We start from the raw sequence: 17,881 nt of genomic DNA on the forward strand, positions 1-17,881 counted from the left end.
CTCAATGGCCCTTGTGCAATTTGTCTAATGCTTGTCTCCTCAATGGTGGTGGAATGGTCGTTCTTGAGCTCCAAAAGAAGACATCCTGATTGTATGGAGAACACCAGTCTTCTAGTGGAGTATAGTTTCAAGTAAAGCTCCACACATCGATGACATGTAAGAGTTTTGAAACTCTTAGGCATCAATTCAGCTAGTGTTTGTGTATCAGAGTATACAATCTCAGTTGCTGAGCTTCTTTTCCAGCTACCTCCATCAAAACAGCAATTTGAATGACCACTTTCACAGTCTCAAACCTTTCTGTATTGCTTCACTTCACAGACCACAGACAAATCTGTCCCGAATAGTATTGTTCAACACATCACCAAACTTACAGTACTCTGCAGATCTTTTTAATATAATTACAAAATACATAATTAGTGTCCCCGCTTCTTGATGTCTTTTGTGGAATTTGAAGTGATCTACAATCACTACAGGTTTCAGTGAATAGTGTGCTTGCACAATCTCTATGATTGTTTGTATTTTTTAGTACCTGGCTTACCCAGTTACAGTAAACTTCTGAGGAGATTGAGCCTTTTTCTCCCATCATGCTCAGGAACATAGACAGCCTAATATTTTCTGCTATTTTGTTTTCTTGCACAAAATAGTTGAAACACTCAGATAGGAACCCTATCGCTCCATATTTCCATCAAAGGGTCCTGTGGTGCCAAAAACACCCACCATTTTCTTCCTAATGGAGGTTCCTCATATGCACATAATGCAATGTGTTTGCAGAAGCTGCCTTGATTTTCCCATTTAAACATGCCACAACCCAACAGCGATCTTTTTTTAAACACCTCCAGCTTTATAATTGCTCTGCAGAGGATCGTTACTCATGTCCACCTCACCCATTATGTCTGGAGAACACGTGAGAGCTTTTCTCCTAAGACTTATTTTCTGACTTTTTTGTTAACATTTCCTCCAGAGTGGCTAGCAAATGGCATTCAAAGTCCTTGTCGCCAGCTTCTGCATTGTATATTGGAGAATTGATGCTTGAAAGCATGGAGAGTTAAAAACTAATGTGGCTTTATTTGCAGGATGTGTTAACTGCAGGCTGCTTCTTCACTCTGACGGTTTCCCATGCTAGTGACCTGTGATGACGTGCATATATTAACACAGTTCTTACTGCAGCTGCCAAGAATCAGTATTAGTATATAACTTAGCCAATATTTAATACTCACACCCAGAGGGCAATTGATCTTTGATGAGGTGAATAGCCATTGTCAATGTAGATTGTAAATAGCATGGAGGGCTATTACAAAGCTTTGCTTGACACCAGTCTGAATTTTGAAGATGTTTGTTTCAGATCTCCCGCTCAAGACAATTGCAGTCATATCATCATGAAACAGCTGCAAGACTGTGATAAAGTTTCTTGGAGATCCAGATCTTTGGAGCACAATTGACAGAGCTTCATGATTGACTGAGTCAATTGCTTTGGTCAGGTCTTGGTGTTGTTCTCGACATTTTTTTTGGATTTGCCTGACAACAAAAACCGTGTCAGCAGTTCCTCTGCAAGGTGTAAAGTCATATGCTATCTCTGGTGAAGTTTGGGCGGCACAGTGGCACAGTGATTAGCACGACTGCCTTACAGCACGAGGGACCTGGGTTCAATTCCCAGCTTGGGTCACTGTCTGTGCAGAGTCTGCATTTTCTCCCCATGTCTGTGTGTGTTTTCTCCGGTTGTTCCAATTTCCTCCCACAGTCCAAAGATGAGCAAGTTAGGTGGATTGGCCATGATAAATTGTCCCTTAGTGTCTGGGGGAATGGCTAGGGTAAATGCATGAGGTTATGGGGATAGGGGCTGGGTGAGATTGTGGTCGGAGTAGACTCGATGGGCTGAATGGCCTCCTTCTGCAGTATAGGATTCATTGACTGTGTGGAGTTTGCACGTTCCCCCCATGTCTGCATGGGTTTCCTTGAAGTGCTCTGATTTCTTCCCACACTACAGAAGATGGTTAGGTTGATTGGCCATACTAACATTTCTTTCAGTATACCGGAACAAAGTGTGGCAACTAGGGAATTTTTACAGTAACTTCATTGCAGTGTTAATGTAAACCAACTTGTGACACTAATAAATACATCTTTTAAAAGGTGCATGAAGTTACAGGGATAGGGCCTGAGTGGGAGTGTTGTCAGTGCAGGCTCAATGGGTCAAATGGCCTCCTTCTGCACTGTAGGGATTCTGTGATTCTAAAAGTGCCTATCCTTCACATCAAAGCACCATTTTACTGAGTGTAGCATTGAGGAGCCCTAGCAAAACTGAAGTCAGTGGGGTACGGGGAAAACTCTCCACTGGTTGGAGATATATAAAACATAAAAGAAGATGATTGTGGTTAATCGAAGTCAATCGTCTCAGTCCTGGGACATAGTTACAGGAGTCCCTAAGCCCAACCATTTTCAGCTGCCTCATCAATGACCTTCCTTCCTTCATAAGATCGGAAATGGAATGTTCACTTCAGCACCATCCATGACACCTTAATGTGGTCCTTATCCATATGCAGCAAGAACTGAACAATGTTTAAGCTTAGACTAATAAGTCTCAATTAGCATTTGTACCATAAGAACATAAGAAATAGGAGCAGGAGTAGGCCATCTAGCCCTTCGAGCCTGCCCCGCCATTCAATAAGATCATGGCTGATCTGTTGTGGCTCAGTTCCACTTTCCCGCCCTCTCCCCATAACCCTTAATCCCCTCTCTTATCAAAAACCCATCAACCCGCTTCTTAAAAATATTTAGCGAGGCAGCCTCCACCACTTCAACGGGCAGAGAATTCCAGAGATTCACCACCCTTTGAGTGAAGAAGTTCCTCCTCAACTCCGTTCTAAACCGCCTCCCCTTTATCTTGAGGCTGTGCCCCCTAGTCCTACTGTCTTTTTTGAGCGGGAAGAGTCTCTCCATCTCTATCCTATCCATCCCATTCATCATCTTATACGTCTCAATGAGATCTCCCCTCATTATTCTAAACTCTAGCGAGTACAAGCCTAGTTTATTCAGCCTCTCCTCATAGCTCAACCCCCTCAACTCCGGTATCAGCCTAGTAAACCTCCTCTGCACTCCCTCCAGGGCCAAAAAAGTGTCAGGAAATTGAGAGCAAGAGAGAATCTAAGCAACTCCTCCTGACATTCAATGGCATTACGATTATTGAATACTATACCATCAATACCCTGGGGTTTACTGCTGAGCAGAAGCTCAACTGGATCCACCATATAAATACTGTGGCTACGAGGGGAGGTAAGAGGCTGGGTGAGTAACTCATTTCCTGAATCTCCATTGATGGCACAAATCAGAGATGTAATGGAGTAATCCCCACTTGCTTGAAGCACACCACCATCCAGGAAAAAGCAGCCTGCTTAATATTCTCCCCATCCACCACTTTAACTTTCACACCCTCCATTATTAGTGGTTCGCACGCTGCTGCAGTGCACCAGGGATCCGGGTTTGATTCCAGTCTTGGGTGACTGTCCATGTGGAGTTTGTGCATTCTCCCCATATCTGCATGAGTTTCATCTGGCTGCTCCAGTTTCCTTCCACTCTCCAAAGATGTGCAGGTTCGGTAGTTTGACCATGATCAATTTGCTCTTTGCATTCCAAGATGTGCAGGTTAGGGTGGGATTAGGGGGGGTCACGGGGATAGGGTGGCAGATGGACCTGAGTAAAATGTCTGTTGGAGAGTCGATAGAGACATGATGATCGAATGACCTACTTCTGCACTGTAGGGATTCTATGATTCTATGACCTTGCCAAGTCTCCTTCAACAGTACCTTGCAAACTGAAACTTCTATCTAGAAGGATAAGGACTGCAGCTTCTTGGAAACATCACCACCTATAAGTTCTCCTCCAGATCATCCCGATTTGGAAATATATCACCATACCATCATTTGTCACTGGGTCAAAATCTTGGGACTCCCTCCCTAACAGTACTGTGGGTGCTGCCGTTCAAAAAGGCTTCTCTTGGGCAATTACCAATGGGCCATGAATAATGGACAACAACCTTGGCAGTGACACTCGCACCCACTGAAAAAATAAAAGGAGGTGGAGAGGTAATGAAAATGAATGCTATAGAAGGCCTGACCACCAGTGGAGGAACAACTAAAATCAGAAATGCTTAAAGTATGTAACTGGCATAGTGCAGAAATCATGGGTAATTATATGGCTGAAGGAGTATGCAGAAATAGAATTGCGAAACCATGATGGGGGGATTTTAAAATTAAGGCATTGTTTGATTGGGAGAGGAAATGGATGAGCAGGGCTTAGCGTGAGTTCGGAATTTTGAATTTTCTCAAATTTTCGAGGGATAGGATATGGAAGATCAGCCAGGAGTTTGGAATAATCAAGACTAGAGATAAGAAAAGTATGTATGAGGGTTTCAACAGCAGATAAGCAGATGCAAAATGGAAGTCGGATGTTATCATGCAAGGTGGAAATAGCTAATCATTAATGGTGCAGATGTTGGTTAGGAACTTCATCTTGAGGTCAAATATAACAGCATGGTTGTGAATGTTCAATCTTAGACAGTTGTTTAGAAGAGGGATGAACTCAATGGTGAGGGAATAGAATTTGTTCTAGGGACTGAAGACAATCACTGTCCCTAATATGCCATGTTCCAATATCAGAATAGAGATGGCAACATGGTGGTATAGGAAAAGGAGAGTGTGGCCTTGCAGTCCTCAGTGTTTACATTCTGTGCCCTTGCTATCTTCATCCTTTCCACCATAATCTATAACCTTAAGGGCAAACATATCACCGAATATTACCATAACGCTATGGAGGGGTCTAACCCTGGTTAAATGAGTGTAGGAAAGCATGCCAGATTCAGCACCACAAAGGAGGTGCCAACCAATTGAAACTCCAGCACATGACTACATGCATAATAAACAATGGGAACAATGTGCTACAGAGATAAGCAATGCCACAACAAACTCACAAGATCAAAGTCTTGCAGTTGTGCCATAGCCACTTGTAACCTGGATGTGGGAAATAAAACAACTACCAGAGGTTCATAAAACAGTTTCCATCCTAAATAATGGTAGAGCCCAGATGAGGTTGAAGCATCTTCAGCCAGAAGTACCAAGTGGATGATCGATATTTGCCTCCTTGAGGTCCACACCATGACAAACACTAGTTTTATTACAATTCAATTCATGATATCATCAAACAGTTGAATGTGTTGAATAGAGCAAAGGCTTTGCACTCTGGAACAACCCCAAACGCAACAACTATTGGAGGAGGAGGTTCCATAAATGTCCCCATCCTCGGTGATGGCACAGAGCCCAGTAAGTAAACCAGTGCAAGTAAAAAAGCTGAAGCATTTGCAAACATCTTCAGTCGGAAGTACTCAGTTGATAATCCATATCAGCATCCTTCAGGGATCCTCAGCAGCCCATAAGCCGGTCTTCAGCCAATTCCATCACTCCACATATCAAGAAGGCGCTGGACACAGTAAAAGTTATAGGTCCTGGCAACAACCTTGCTGTAGAAATGACGATGTCCTCCATAAATAGCCACATCTCAAGCCAAGCTGTTTCAGTACCACTGCAACACTGACATTTACTCGACATTCTGAAAAATTTCCCAGGTATAATCTGTCTAGAAAATGCAGCACAAATCCAATCCCATCAAAAAAATGCCTCATTAGTCTAGTCTCAACCATCAGCAAAGTGATGAGAGGTGATAAAAACACTGCTATTATGTGACACATATTTAAATGATTATTGAAGCAATAAGCTGCTCAAAGTAAAACAGGGTGTAGAACTGGCTGCATTCTACCAAATCCACTTGGCTCCAGACCTCATTACAACCTTTGTCCAAACATGGACAAAAGAGTTGGAATCCAGAGATGACATTGACTGTCGTCAATATCAAGGCAGTATTTGATCAAATGCAGTATCAAGGATGTAGAACAACATTGAAACAAATGAGAATCAAGGGAAACTCTCCTCTGATTGAAACCTGGCACAAAGGAAGATAGCTGTGGTTACTGGAGGTGATAAGATATTGTTGCAGGCGTTCCTCAAGACAATATCTTCAGTTCAACTTTCTTCAGCTGCTTCATCAATAATTTCCCTCAATCTTAAAGTCAGGATTGCTCACTGATAAATTGCAGCCCTCAGTTCCATTCACAACTCCACACATAATAAAGCTAATATCAGTAATGATGATCAAGAAACTACTGGATTATCCTAAAAAACCACCTGGTCCACTATTGTTTTTCAGGGAGGGAAATCTGTCATCCTTAGCAGGTCTAAATTACATGATATTCCAGACAAACAGCAATGTAGTTGAGTCATACCTGCCCTCTGATACAGTCTATCAAACTATTCACTTATATCAAACCCTACAGAAATGCGGAATAAGATTAAAACTGGACAAACCACCCAACATTGAGTGTTGACCCTACTAAGTCCCCCTCACTAACATCTGGGGATTTGTGCCAAAAATAGGAGAGCCATCCCATAGTTTGCCTACCATTACAGAGACATGGATAGAGCAGGGACAGGAATGGTTGTTGCAGGTTCCGGGGTTCAGATGTTTCAGTCAGAGCAGAGAAGGTGGTAGAAGAGGGGGAGGCGTGGCATTGTTAGTCAAGGACAGTATTACGGTGGCAGAAAGGACATTTGATGTGGACCTGTCTATTGAGGTAGTATGGGCTGAGATTGGGAAACAGGAAAGGAGAGATCGCACTGTTGGGAGTTTTTTATAGGAACTCCAAAAAGTTCCAGAGATGTAGAGGAAGGGATTGCAAAGATGATCCTGGATAGGTGCAAAAGTAACAGGGTAGTTGTTATGGGGGACTTTAACTTTACAAATATCAATTGGAAAAGCTATAGTTCAAGCACGTTAGAGGGGTCAGTTTTTGTCCAATGTGTGCAGGAAGGTTTCATGACACAGTATGTAGATAGGCCAACAAGAGGTGAAGCTACATTGGATTTGGTACTGGGTAATGAACCAGACCAGGTGTTAGACTTGAAGGTAGGTGAGCACTTTGGTGATAGTGACCACAATTCAGTTACGTTTACCTTAGTGATGGAAAGGGATAGGCATATACCAAAGGGCAGAAGTTATAGCTGGGGGAAAGGTAATTATGAGGCTTTTAGGCAGGATTCAGGATACATAGGGTGGAGTAGGAAACTGCAAGGGCTGGGAACATCTGAAATGTGGAGCTTATTCAAGGAGCAGCTACTGCGAGTCCTTGATAAATATGTACCTGTCAGGCAGGGAGGAAGTGGTCGAGCGAGGGAACTGTGGTGTACTAAGGAAGTTGAATCTCTGGTGAAGAGGAAGAAGGAGGCTTATGTAAAGATGAAACATGAAGGCTCAGTTAGGGCACTGGAGAGTTATAAATTAGTCAGGAAGGAGCTACAGAGAGAGTTAAGAAGAGCTAGAAGAGGACATGAGAAGACTTTGGCGGATAGGATCAAGGAAAATCCTAAAGCTTTCTACAGGTATGTCAAGAATAAAAGATTGGTTAGGGCAAGATTAGGGCCAGTCAGAGACAGCAGTGGGAAGTTGTGCGTGGAACCTGAAGAGATAGGAGAGGCACTGAATGAGTATTTTTCATCAGTATTCAGGAAAAAGTCAGTGTAGTCAAGGAGAATACCAGGTAGTAGACTAGACGGGATTGTGGTACATAAGGAGGAGGTGTTGGCAATTCTTAAGAGTGTGAAAATAGATAAGTCCCATGGGCTGGATGGGATTTACCCTAGGATTCCCTGGGAGGCTACGGAGGAGATTGCAGAGCCTTTGGCTTTGATCTTCATGTCGTCATTGGCTTCAGGTATAGTGCCGGAAGACTGGAGGATAGCAAATGTTGTCCCCTTGTTCAAGAAGGGGAGTAGAGACCATCCTGGGAATTATAAACCAGTGAGCCTTACTTCTGTTGTGGGCAAAGTTTTGGAAAGAATTATAAGGGATAGGAATTATAATCATCTAGAGGGAAATAAATTGATTAGGGATAGTCAACACGGTTTTGTGAAGGGTAGGTTGTGCCTCACAAACCTTATCAAGTTTTTTGAAAAGGTGACCAAAGAGGTGGATAAGGGTAAGGCAGTTGATGTGGTGTATGTGGATTTTAGCAAAGCGTTTGATAAGGTTCTCCATGGTAGGCTATTGCAGAAAATGCAGATGCATGGGACTGAGGGTGATTTAGCAGTTTGGATCAGGAATTGGCTAGCTGATAGAAGACAGAGGGTGGTGGTTGATGGGAAATATTCAACCTGGAGTTCAGTTACAAGTGATCCTCAAGGATCTGTTTTGGGGCCACCGCTGTTTGTCATTTTTATAAATGACCTAGATGAGGATGTAGAAGGATGGATTAGTAAATTTGCTGACGACACCAAAGTTGGAGGAGTTGTAGACAGTGAGGATAGATGTTACAGTTTGCAGAGGGACATAGATAAGCTGCAGAGCTGGGCCGAGAGGTGGCAAATGGAGTTTAATACGGAAAAGTGTGAGGTGATTCACTTTGGTAAGAATAACAGGAGTACAGAATATAGGGCTAATGGAAGGACTCTTAGTAGTGTTGACGAGCAGAGAGATCTCGGGGTACATGTGCATAGCTCCCTGAAAGTTGGCACCCAGGTTGATAAGGTTGTTAAGAAGGTGTACGGTGTGTTAGCTTTTATTGGTAGAGGGGTTGAATTTCGCAGCCGTGAGGTCATGTTACAACTGTACAAAACTCTGGTGCGGCCGCACTTGGAGTATTGCGTACAGTTCTGGTTGCTGCATTATAACAAAGATGTGGAGGCATTGGAAAGGGTGCAGAGGAGGTTTACCAGAATGTTGCCTGGTATGGTGGGATGGTCTTATGAGGAAAGGCTGAGGGACTCGAGGTTATTTTCATTGGAGAGAAGAAGGTTACGAGGTGACCTGATTGAGGCATACAAGATGGTCAAAGGATTGGATAAGGTGGACAGTGAGACCCTTTTACCTCGGATGGTGATGGCTAACACAAGGGGACATAGCTTTAAATTAAGTGGTAATTATAGGACGGATGTCAGAGATAGGTTCTTTACTCAGAGGGTAGTAAGGTCGTGGAATGCCCTGCCTGCAGCAGTTGTGGACTCGCCAACTTTAAGGGCGTTCAAATGGTCAGCGGATAGGCATATGGATAACATTGGAATAGTTTAGGTTAGAGGGTCATTACATTGGTTCCACTGGTCGGCGCAACATCGAGGGCCGAAGGGCCTGTACTGCGCTGTAATGTTCTATGTTCTAACACCCAACATGATGATACTTAGCGAATCAGATCTTATAGCCAATGACCCAGACTCTTCCAACATTATTGTTGGGTAAGTTCTGTCCCCTGGGCAGGACGTACATGCTAGAAGTGGCCATAAAGTCATATATAGTTGGGAAGCGTGGGCCTTGGAATGTTCAACATTGACTCCAGATCCTATAACATTCAATGGCATCAGGTCAAACATGGCAAGGAAACCTCCTGCTCATGACCACCTACTGCCCTCTCTCAGCTGATGAGTCAACACAACACAGCACAACACACAGCACGGGAAACAGGCCCTTCGGTCCAACGAGCCCGTGCCGCCATTTCAACTTTGTGAGTCCCTTCTTCCACCCGTGACCCTTGTTTGCGCTTATGGCACTCCACATTGGAAATCAAACTGAGGGGAGACTAATTTAGGGACAATTTGTTACACCAGTCAGCCGAAGAGTACATCTTTGGGGTGTGAGAGGAAACCGGAGCACCCAGAGGAAACCCACGCAAGCACAGGGAGAATGTGCAAACTCCCACAGACACTGGCCCAAATCCATGTATCTGCACAGCAAACAGTGATAGTCACTGAGCTGTCGTGTTGCCCAGCATCTGGTCCAGTTCAAGCGTACACTAACGATGTGAAGCACTAGGCTACTCTCGAAACATCCAAGAGCAGCCCTCATATGACCCATCGCGTGTATGCCCCTTGTTGGACAACAAGGCGGACCGAAGCACCTGTGGATTAAAAGAGAAAAACATCAATAACATGCACATTGTTATGCAAACATTCAAGAGAATCCCCAGAAGCTCAAAAGTAAAACAAGATCAACAATTATGGACATCAAGTCCAAAGATGTGCAGGTTAGGTTGATTGGCCATGCCAAAATTGCCCCCTAGTGTCCTGGGTTGTGTAGGTTAGAGGGATTAGCGAGTAAATGTGTAGGGATATGGGGGGATAGGGCCTGGGTGGGATTGTGGTTGGTGCAGACTCAATGGGCCGAAGGGCCTGTTTCTGCAACGTAGGGTTCTATGTTCTAAAAGAGTCATTGCTGTTCCATATTGAAGACCAATTGGAAGAAACATCAAGTGTGCCAAGGACACAGAATATACTCTGGGTGGAGGATTTCAGCCAAGGATGGCTCAGAAGGACCACTATTGACTGAATTGGCCACATCCTGAAGGACCTGACTGCCAGACAGAGCCTGCTGAAGTGGTGAAGGAACCAACGAGGGAAAAACCTACCTGACTTTATCCTTACAATCTACATGTTGCAGATACATTGGTCCATGTCAGTAAAAGCAAGAATGACCACCTTTAATACTTGTAGAAACAAAGTCCCATCTTAACACTGCAGACACAATCTATTGTGTTGCATGAGATTACTACTAAGTGGATTGGATAAATGGGGTTGCAGCTCAAAACTGAGAACCCATGAGGCCATGTGAGACATCAGCAGCAGCAGAACTGTATTCAACCACAAACGAACTTAATGGTCATACAGATCCCTCATTCTATCATTACTACCAAGGCAGGGGATCAATCCTGTTTCAGTAAGGAGATAATATAGCATGCCTAAATCACCAGCTGCCATACCTAATGAGGTGCAAGTCTAGAAAAGCTACAACACCACTACAACATCAGAATACATACAAGTTAAACAGCAGAAGCAGCATGCTATATGCAGAACTAACTGATCCCACACCAACTGATTAGGTCAGAATTCTGCCATATCTAGTTGTGAATGGTAGTGAACAATTAAACAACTAAACAGACAAGTAAGCCACAAACATCCCCATCCTCAATGAGGACAAGGGCTAGCGTGTCAGACAAGGTGAAACATTCACAACCACTTTCAGTTAGAAATACCAAGTAAATGATCTATATCAGCCTCTTCCTGAAGTTCCCATCATCACAGATGCCAGGTTTCAGCCAATTTGATTGCTCCACATGATTTAAGATGGCACAAGATAAAGCAAAGGTGATGTACCCTGACAACATCTGTACTAAAGACTTGTGCTCCTGAGCTAACCATGTCCCTAGCCAAGCTGTTTCAGTGCAACTACCCATGAAAGTGGAACATTGTTCAGGCATGTCAAAGAACAAAGAACAAAAACAGCCTGGGAAACAGGCCCTTCAGCCCAATGAGCCCACGCCGCCATTTTAACATTACTAGTCCCCACTCCACCCATGACCCTTATCTATGCTTATGGCATTCCACATAGAGGGAAAACTAATTTAGGGACAATTTATTACCTCCAAACAGCCTAATAGCACAACTTTGGGGTATGGGAGGAAACCGCAGCACCCGGAGAAGACCCACACAAGCACGGGGACAATGCGCAAACTCCCACAGACGTTGGCCCAAATCCATGTGTCTGCACAGCAAACAGTGATAGTCACTGAGCTGTCGTGTTGCCCAGCATCTGGTCCAGTTTAAGTGTACACTAACGACATGAAGTACTAGGCTACTGTCGAACATCCAAGAGCAGCCCTTGTACGACCCATCACGTGTATGCCCCTCGTTGGACAACAGGGCGGACCGACTTAAAACCTGTGAATTAAAAGAGAAAAACATTAGTATCATTCCACATCCTTATACATTACCAGGGACGTCCCAATGCTACTGAACCTTATTTAAAACAATCTCCTATATCCTTCCATCTCCAACCCACTCATGTGCCTGTCTAAGTAACTCTTAAACAACTCCAGCGTGCCTGCCTCCATCACCTTGCTTGGCAGAGCATTCCATACCCCCACTACCCTCTGTGTGAAAAACCTCCCTCTAATATCCATGTCATACCTCTCCCCCCTCACCCTAAGCCCATGGCCCTTCGTACTGTGCATTTCTAACATAGGAAATAGTTTACCTCTGTTTACTCCATCTATACCCTTCATAATCTTATATACCTCTATTAGATCCCCCCTCAGTCGCCGTCTTTCAAGGGAAAACAGCCCCTATTTGCTCAATCTTTCCTCATAACTCAGTCCTTCCATTACCAGGCAACATCCTGGTAAACCTCCTCTGCACTCTCTCCAGGGTCTCCGCGTCCTTCCAGTAGTAAGGCGACCAGTACTCCAAATGCGGCCTAACCAACGTTCTATACAACTGCAACATTAGACTCCAGCTCTTATACTCTATACCCCTTCCTATAAAGGCTAACATACCATAAGCTTTCTTCACAACCTTCTCCACTTGTACTGCCACCTTCAAAGACTTGTGCACTTGCACCCCCAGGTCCCACTGTGTTTCTATACTCTTTATAGGTTTACCCTTTATCATATAACTCCCCCCTACATTATTCTGGCCAAAATGCATCATCTCACATTTATCAGGATTAAACTCCATTTGCCATATATCTGCCCAATATACCAGCCCATCTATATCCCGTTGTATTGCCCATCCTGTCCTGTCTATGTCCTGTCCACAAAAAGCAGAATGAACCAAATTCAGCCAATAACCACTCACCAGCCTAATCCTAGTCAACCACAAAATGACAGAAGCTGTTGTTAACAGTGCTATCAAAGTGGTGCTTACTTAGCATTGACCTGTTCATCCATGCTCAGTTTGGGTTCTGCTATGACCATGCCATTCCAAACGTCATTCGGCTCAAACATGGACAAAAGAGCTGAATTCAGACTTGAGGTGAGAGTGACTGCCCTTGACATCAAGTCAACATTTGACTTAATGTGGCATCAAGAAGACCTTACATAAATTGACATCAATGGTAATTGAAGGAAAAATTTTCACTGGTTGAATCATACTTTGCACAAAGAAAGATGATTGTGGGAATTGGAGGCCAATCAGTTCAGTCCCATGATATCACCTCAGGGTAATGTCCTAAGTGCAACCATCTAAGCTGCTTCATCAAGGACCTTCCTTCCAACGTAAGGTCAGCAGTGGGGAGGTATGTTGATGATTGCAGTGTTCAATACCATTCATAACTCCTCAGATACTGAGGCAATCCATGCCCCCATGCAGCAAGACCTGGATAATATTCAGGTTTGAGCTGATAAGCAGCAAGTCACATTCAGTGCATCAAAAGAGTTGTGTTTATTGTGTGTGAACATTTTCGACAAAAGAGAATCTATGCCTCTCCGCTTGATATACAATGGCATTTTCACTTCCGGGTTCCCCACCATCAATATCTGTTGACCATAAACTCAAACTGAAACAGGCATTTAAGTGTCTACAAAAACAGGTAGAGACTGGAAATCCTACAATAACTCATCACCTGACTCTTCGTCTGGATGGATGCACCTCCAATCACACTCAATCTCAATCCCATTCACAACAAAGCAGCCCATTTAATCTGATCCTATCTACTGCCTTAATCATTCACTCCCTTCACCACCAGCACACAGTGCCAGCAGTGTTTACCACCCACAAGTCATATTACAGCAACTCACAAAGGCTCCACCGACAACTCTTTCAAACCACAAGCTCATTCGTCTGGAACAAGGGCAGCAGGCACATGGGAACACCACCACCTGCAAGTTAATCTCCGAAACACACACCATCCTGACTTGGAACCATATTACCAATTCTTCACAATTAATGAGTCAAAATATTGGAACTTGCTTGCACTATGGGTATACCTACACCACAAGGACTGCTGCAGTTCAAGAAGGCAGCTCACCAACATCTCTTCAAGGTTAATTAAGGATGTAGAATAAGTGCTGGTCTTGCCCATCCCAGGAATGAACTTTGCTGCTTTGTTGGCCTGTCGTCTCATCTTCAAAGGTTTGTGCACTAGTACCTGCTTTATAATTGTTCCATAGAGGGGGAATAAGATGCATTTTAAATGGCTTATTTGTTGGAGGATATTAGATTCAGATTTTTCACACGCACGCTTTCAATGTAAATTAATTCGTTTCTAATGGTCTCTCACAAATAAATGGAACATGGTTATCAAGTTGCTACATTGCACCCACTATACCATTGAAAAGGAAACCTATTAACTAAGAAATTAATAAAAATGGAACTAATATGAACATATGTTTTGAATTATAGAACATAGAACACTACAGCACAAACAGGCCCTTCGGCCCACAAGTTGCGCCGATCACATCAATACCTACCAATCCATAGACCTATCTATAACCCCCAATCCCATTAAATCCCATATACTCATCCAGAAGTCTTTTAAAAGACCCCAGCGAGTTCGCCTCCACCACCACTGACGGCAGCCGATTCCATTCACTCACCACCCTCTGAGTGAAAAACTTACCCCTAACATCACCTCTGTACTTGCTTCCCTGCACCTTAAATCTGTGTCCTCTCGTAGCGACCATTTCAACCCGGGGAAATAGCCTCTGAGAATCCACCCTATCTATTCCTCTCAACATTTTATAAACCTCTATCAGGTCGCCTCTCGACCTTCGTCTCTCCAGGGACGAAGGCATGCCTCCCAATCCAGGCAACATCTTTGTAAATCTCCTCTGTACCCTTTCAATAGCTTTTACGTCCTTCCTATAGTGAGGCGACCAGAACTGCGCACAGTACTCCAAGTGGGGCCTGACAAGGGACTTATAAAGTTGCAGCATTACCTCCCGACCCCTAAACTCAATCCCTCGATTAATGAAGGCCAGTACACCGTATGCCTTCTTGACCACATCCTCCACCTGCGAGGCTGATTTAAGAGTCCTGTGGACCCGGACCCCAAGATCCTTCTGCTCTTCAACACTGCTAAGACTCCTGCCCTTGATAGTGTACTCGTTCATCCCATTGGTCTCATTATCTAGGAGCTTCATCAGCCAGTCAGAATTAACTTGCCCTTTATTCCTGTAATATAAATTGTTGTGATGTTTTGAAATTTGGCATTCTTGCAATTGACACGATGGGCAGAGCAAGCCAATAAAATAGCTTGAGAGCTGAGAAATCAGGTTCATGCTCAATTTCTCGCCTCTCGTGATCTTATAGCACCGGATCTCCGGTGCATTCAGCCTCCTGCCTATTTCCAGTGAGAAGTTGAATAAGCTTTTATATATATGTAAAGGTTCATTTCCATGTGATTAGCAAACCCAGGACACAATCATCCCGGCTCACCTGGCATTGTGGCCTCAGTGGGAGAGGTTCTCTCTGGCGAGGATTACATATGGTCCCTGTGAACAGGCACCAGTCGTGATGGCCTCGCCAGTAGAATCAAAGGCCATTGAAGACCCTCTGAGAAGGACAAGGGCAAGGGTGCTCTGGCATTGTGCAAGGAGCACCTTGACACAGTCCACTGGGCAGTGAGACCTGAAGGGGCAGAGCCTATGGGGGCAGGGACTAAATGGGCAGAGCTCAAGGGGGTGGGACCTGAAAAGGTGGGGGTTATGGGTACGGGGCCAGGCTAAGGCTGGCTGATCAGGTAAGGAGGAGGAGGAACCTCACTGCTACTTTGTAGGAGAGCAATGGGGGGGAGAGAGGACCCTGCTGACTTTCTTCAGATCATGAGAGGGTGGGGGGGGGGTCCTCGCTATCATTCTGCAGGAGATCAGTGGAGGGGGGAGGAGGCATAATCAGTCTGGGTGGGAGGGGGTATGATATTTCCGGACGGTGTGGGGCCTGTGATCAGCTGCAGGGCCCCATGATAGTTGGGGGGGTTCACAACAGAGGCCTGACAGACCTCTCAGACTTGGCAAGCCCCTGCTGGTTGCAATTGCACGTGCAGCCACAGGCTCAAAGGGCTAGATGGCCTACTCCTATTTCTCCTGCTCCTATTTCTTATGTCCTCTGTTAGCAAACTGGCTAACGATTTAAGCCCCACCCCTTCCCTAACAGGCGAGGAGGAATGGTTTAGCCCATTTTTTTCATGCACTAAGTGCATAAAATTCTGGATTTGAACTTGTTCAAAAAAATGGATGAAAAACTCTTCCATTTCCCCACCCTTCCTGGACTTAGAATTTTTGGTAAGATCATCCCTGACGAGTGTAAGAAAAATATTTCGGCAACGTCTCTCTTTACAAAAATATTCAAAATATTAGTTGATCCTGTTTAGAATCATTCTTGTAACAATAACAAGATTAAAGGACTTTTTTTTAAAATTGCTAATAATTTGCTATGTGTGATGGAAGTGAGAGGTTCCACATTGTTATGCAAAATGAAGATGAAGACATGGATTTATGCTATCAGGCCCACAAAAGAAACAGTGGGCATAGCATATTTGAATGTAATTTTATGTGTTTTCACTTGGAATTCTCATATTTGTTTGCATTTTCCAAACAGGTACCATAAGTTCATGGGTGGTCATATTCATATTACCAATAAATAGTGCATTAAACCCAATCCTCTACACTCTAACAACTCGACCTTTTAAGGAAATGATACTACAGTATTGGTACAACTATAAAAATAGAGGATTCGTAAATAAGCTGTACCAGAAAAATTATACACCGTCATTCATCCATTTGGAAATGTGGCCATTGCAAGAGACTATACCAACGGTAGGAAAAAGTGAACTTTTACAACATCCTTCAGAAGTTTCACTGACTCGTGAATCACCATGAAGCTGAACACTTGCATAGAAACTGCTCTTATACAATTTTGTATCAAAAATTTAGCCCAAGGTGGGTACTGTCATATCACAAAGTGATCACATTTAACTGAAAACCTGGGGCTGAAAGCATTGCCAAGATTGAAGCAAAAATAAAGTTTCAACTTATTTATTTTGGAGCAAGCTTAAATTTTGATATGTTTTGCTTTTTGGTATTTTTGACTTACCCTTACCATGCATTCGGTGTATCTTATATTGAATGTAAAAATAAACACAGCTCCTTTGGTGTCCTGCCATACATCACATTTACCAAATTTTTACCTCAGAAATCCTAACAAATGACTTGAACCATGTTTTAATAAACTTTCAGTGGCTTTGCACAGTTCTTTAATGCATATGTATAGATCATTTACTATTTAAATAAACTCTCCATTTTTATGAAGTACAACTTTATATTTAGTGTGTCTTAGTTTTGGTCATAGAAAAGACCAGTGACACCACAGGTCCTTCATTAATCAGTTTGGGTCACTTTTCTACAATTCATTTTCTGGATGTTGCTCAGTTGGCATATTTCAATATGTAAAGGTTATATGTTTTTGAAATTCAGTTATCATCTGTTGCAGCATAAAGACAATGTCTTTCTGGACCTCTTGATCGTGCACTAATTGAGGAAAAATCTAGCTTTCAATGTCAGTTTATAGTAAGCATGGCAAGACCATATAAACACTCATGTTTTTTAGTTGAACCGTTATAGTTCTTTACCCATTGTACATAATTAAGTTGTTTTACCTTAGTTTTCAACAATATTAGGCTGTTTAGTTATATTGTTTGATTCCAGGGCTCAGACTAGCAAAAAGCACTGCGCATTACACATATAATCATAACATTTTGGATGTTGTGTTAGCACACAATTACAGTGAGCTGCTCAAACAAAATAAAGTGCTTCTGCATTCAGTGGCATTGTTTCCATCCTGAGCATCTATCCAGAGTTAGCAAATCCCAAATGCTGTGGCATGTATGAACTTTACCTCAACACATGGAACAAGGAGATAAATATTTGACTCCTGCTTCTTTCCACCTCAAAAGTACAGTTGTGTGCATAATCAAGCTTAGTTACTGTAACCTTATCACTGTCAGCTTAAGTTCACTTGAAAACTGA

At 43.4% G+C, this 17,881-nt stretch overlaps 1 protein-coding gene across 1 annotated transcript in view; it reads left to right on the top strand.

Moving 5' to 3' along the window:
* The window catches only part of rxfp1 (relaxin family peptide receptor 1), a 96,846-nt gene extending 80,111 nt beyond the window's left edge, over positions 1-16,735 (top strand). The window contains exon 16 of the mRNA XM_080186472.1: positions 16,455-16,735. Coding sequence (XP_080042598.1) covers positions 16,455-16,735 — 281 coding nt within the window. The remainder of the gene's footprint in view (positions 1-16,454) is intronic.
* Positions 16,736-17,881: the final 1,146 nt, after the last annotated feature.

Source organism: Carcharhinus amblyrhynchos, chromosome 1, assembly GCF_965287045.1.
Source record: "Carcharhinus amblyrhynchos chromosome 1, sCarAmb.v2.hapA, whole genome shotgun sequence".
NCBI classification, from domain to species: Eukaryota; Metazoa; Chordata; class Chondrichthyes; order Carcharhiniformes; family Carcharhinidae; genus Carcharhinus; species Carcharhinus amblyrhynchos.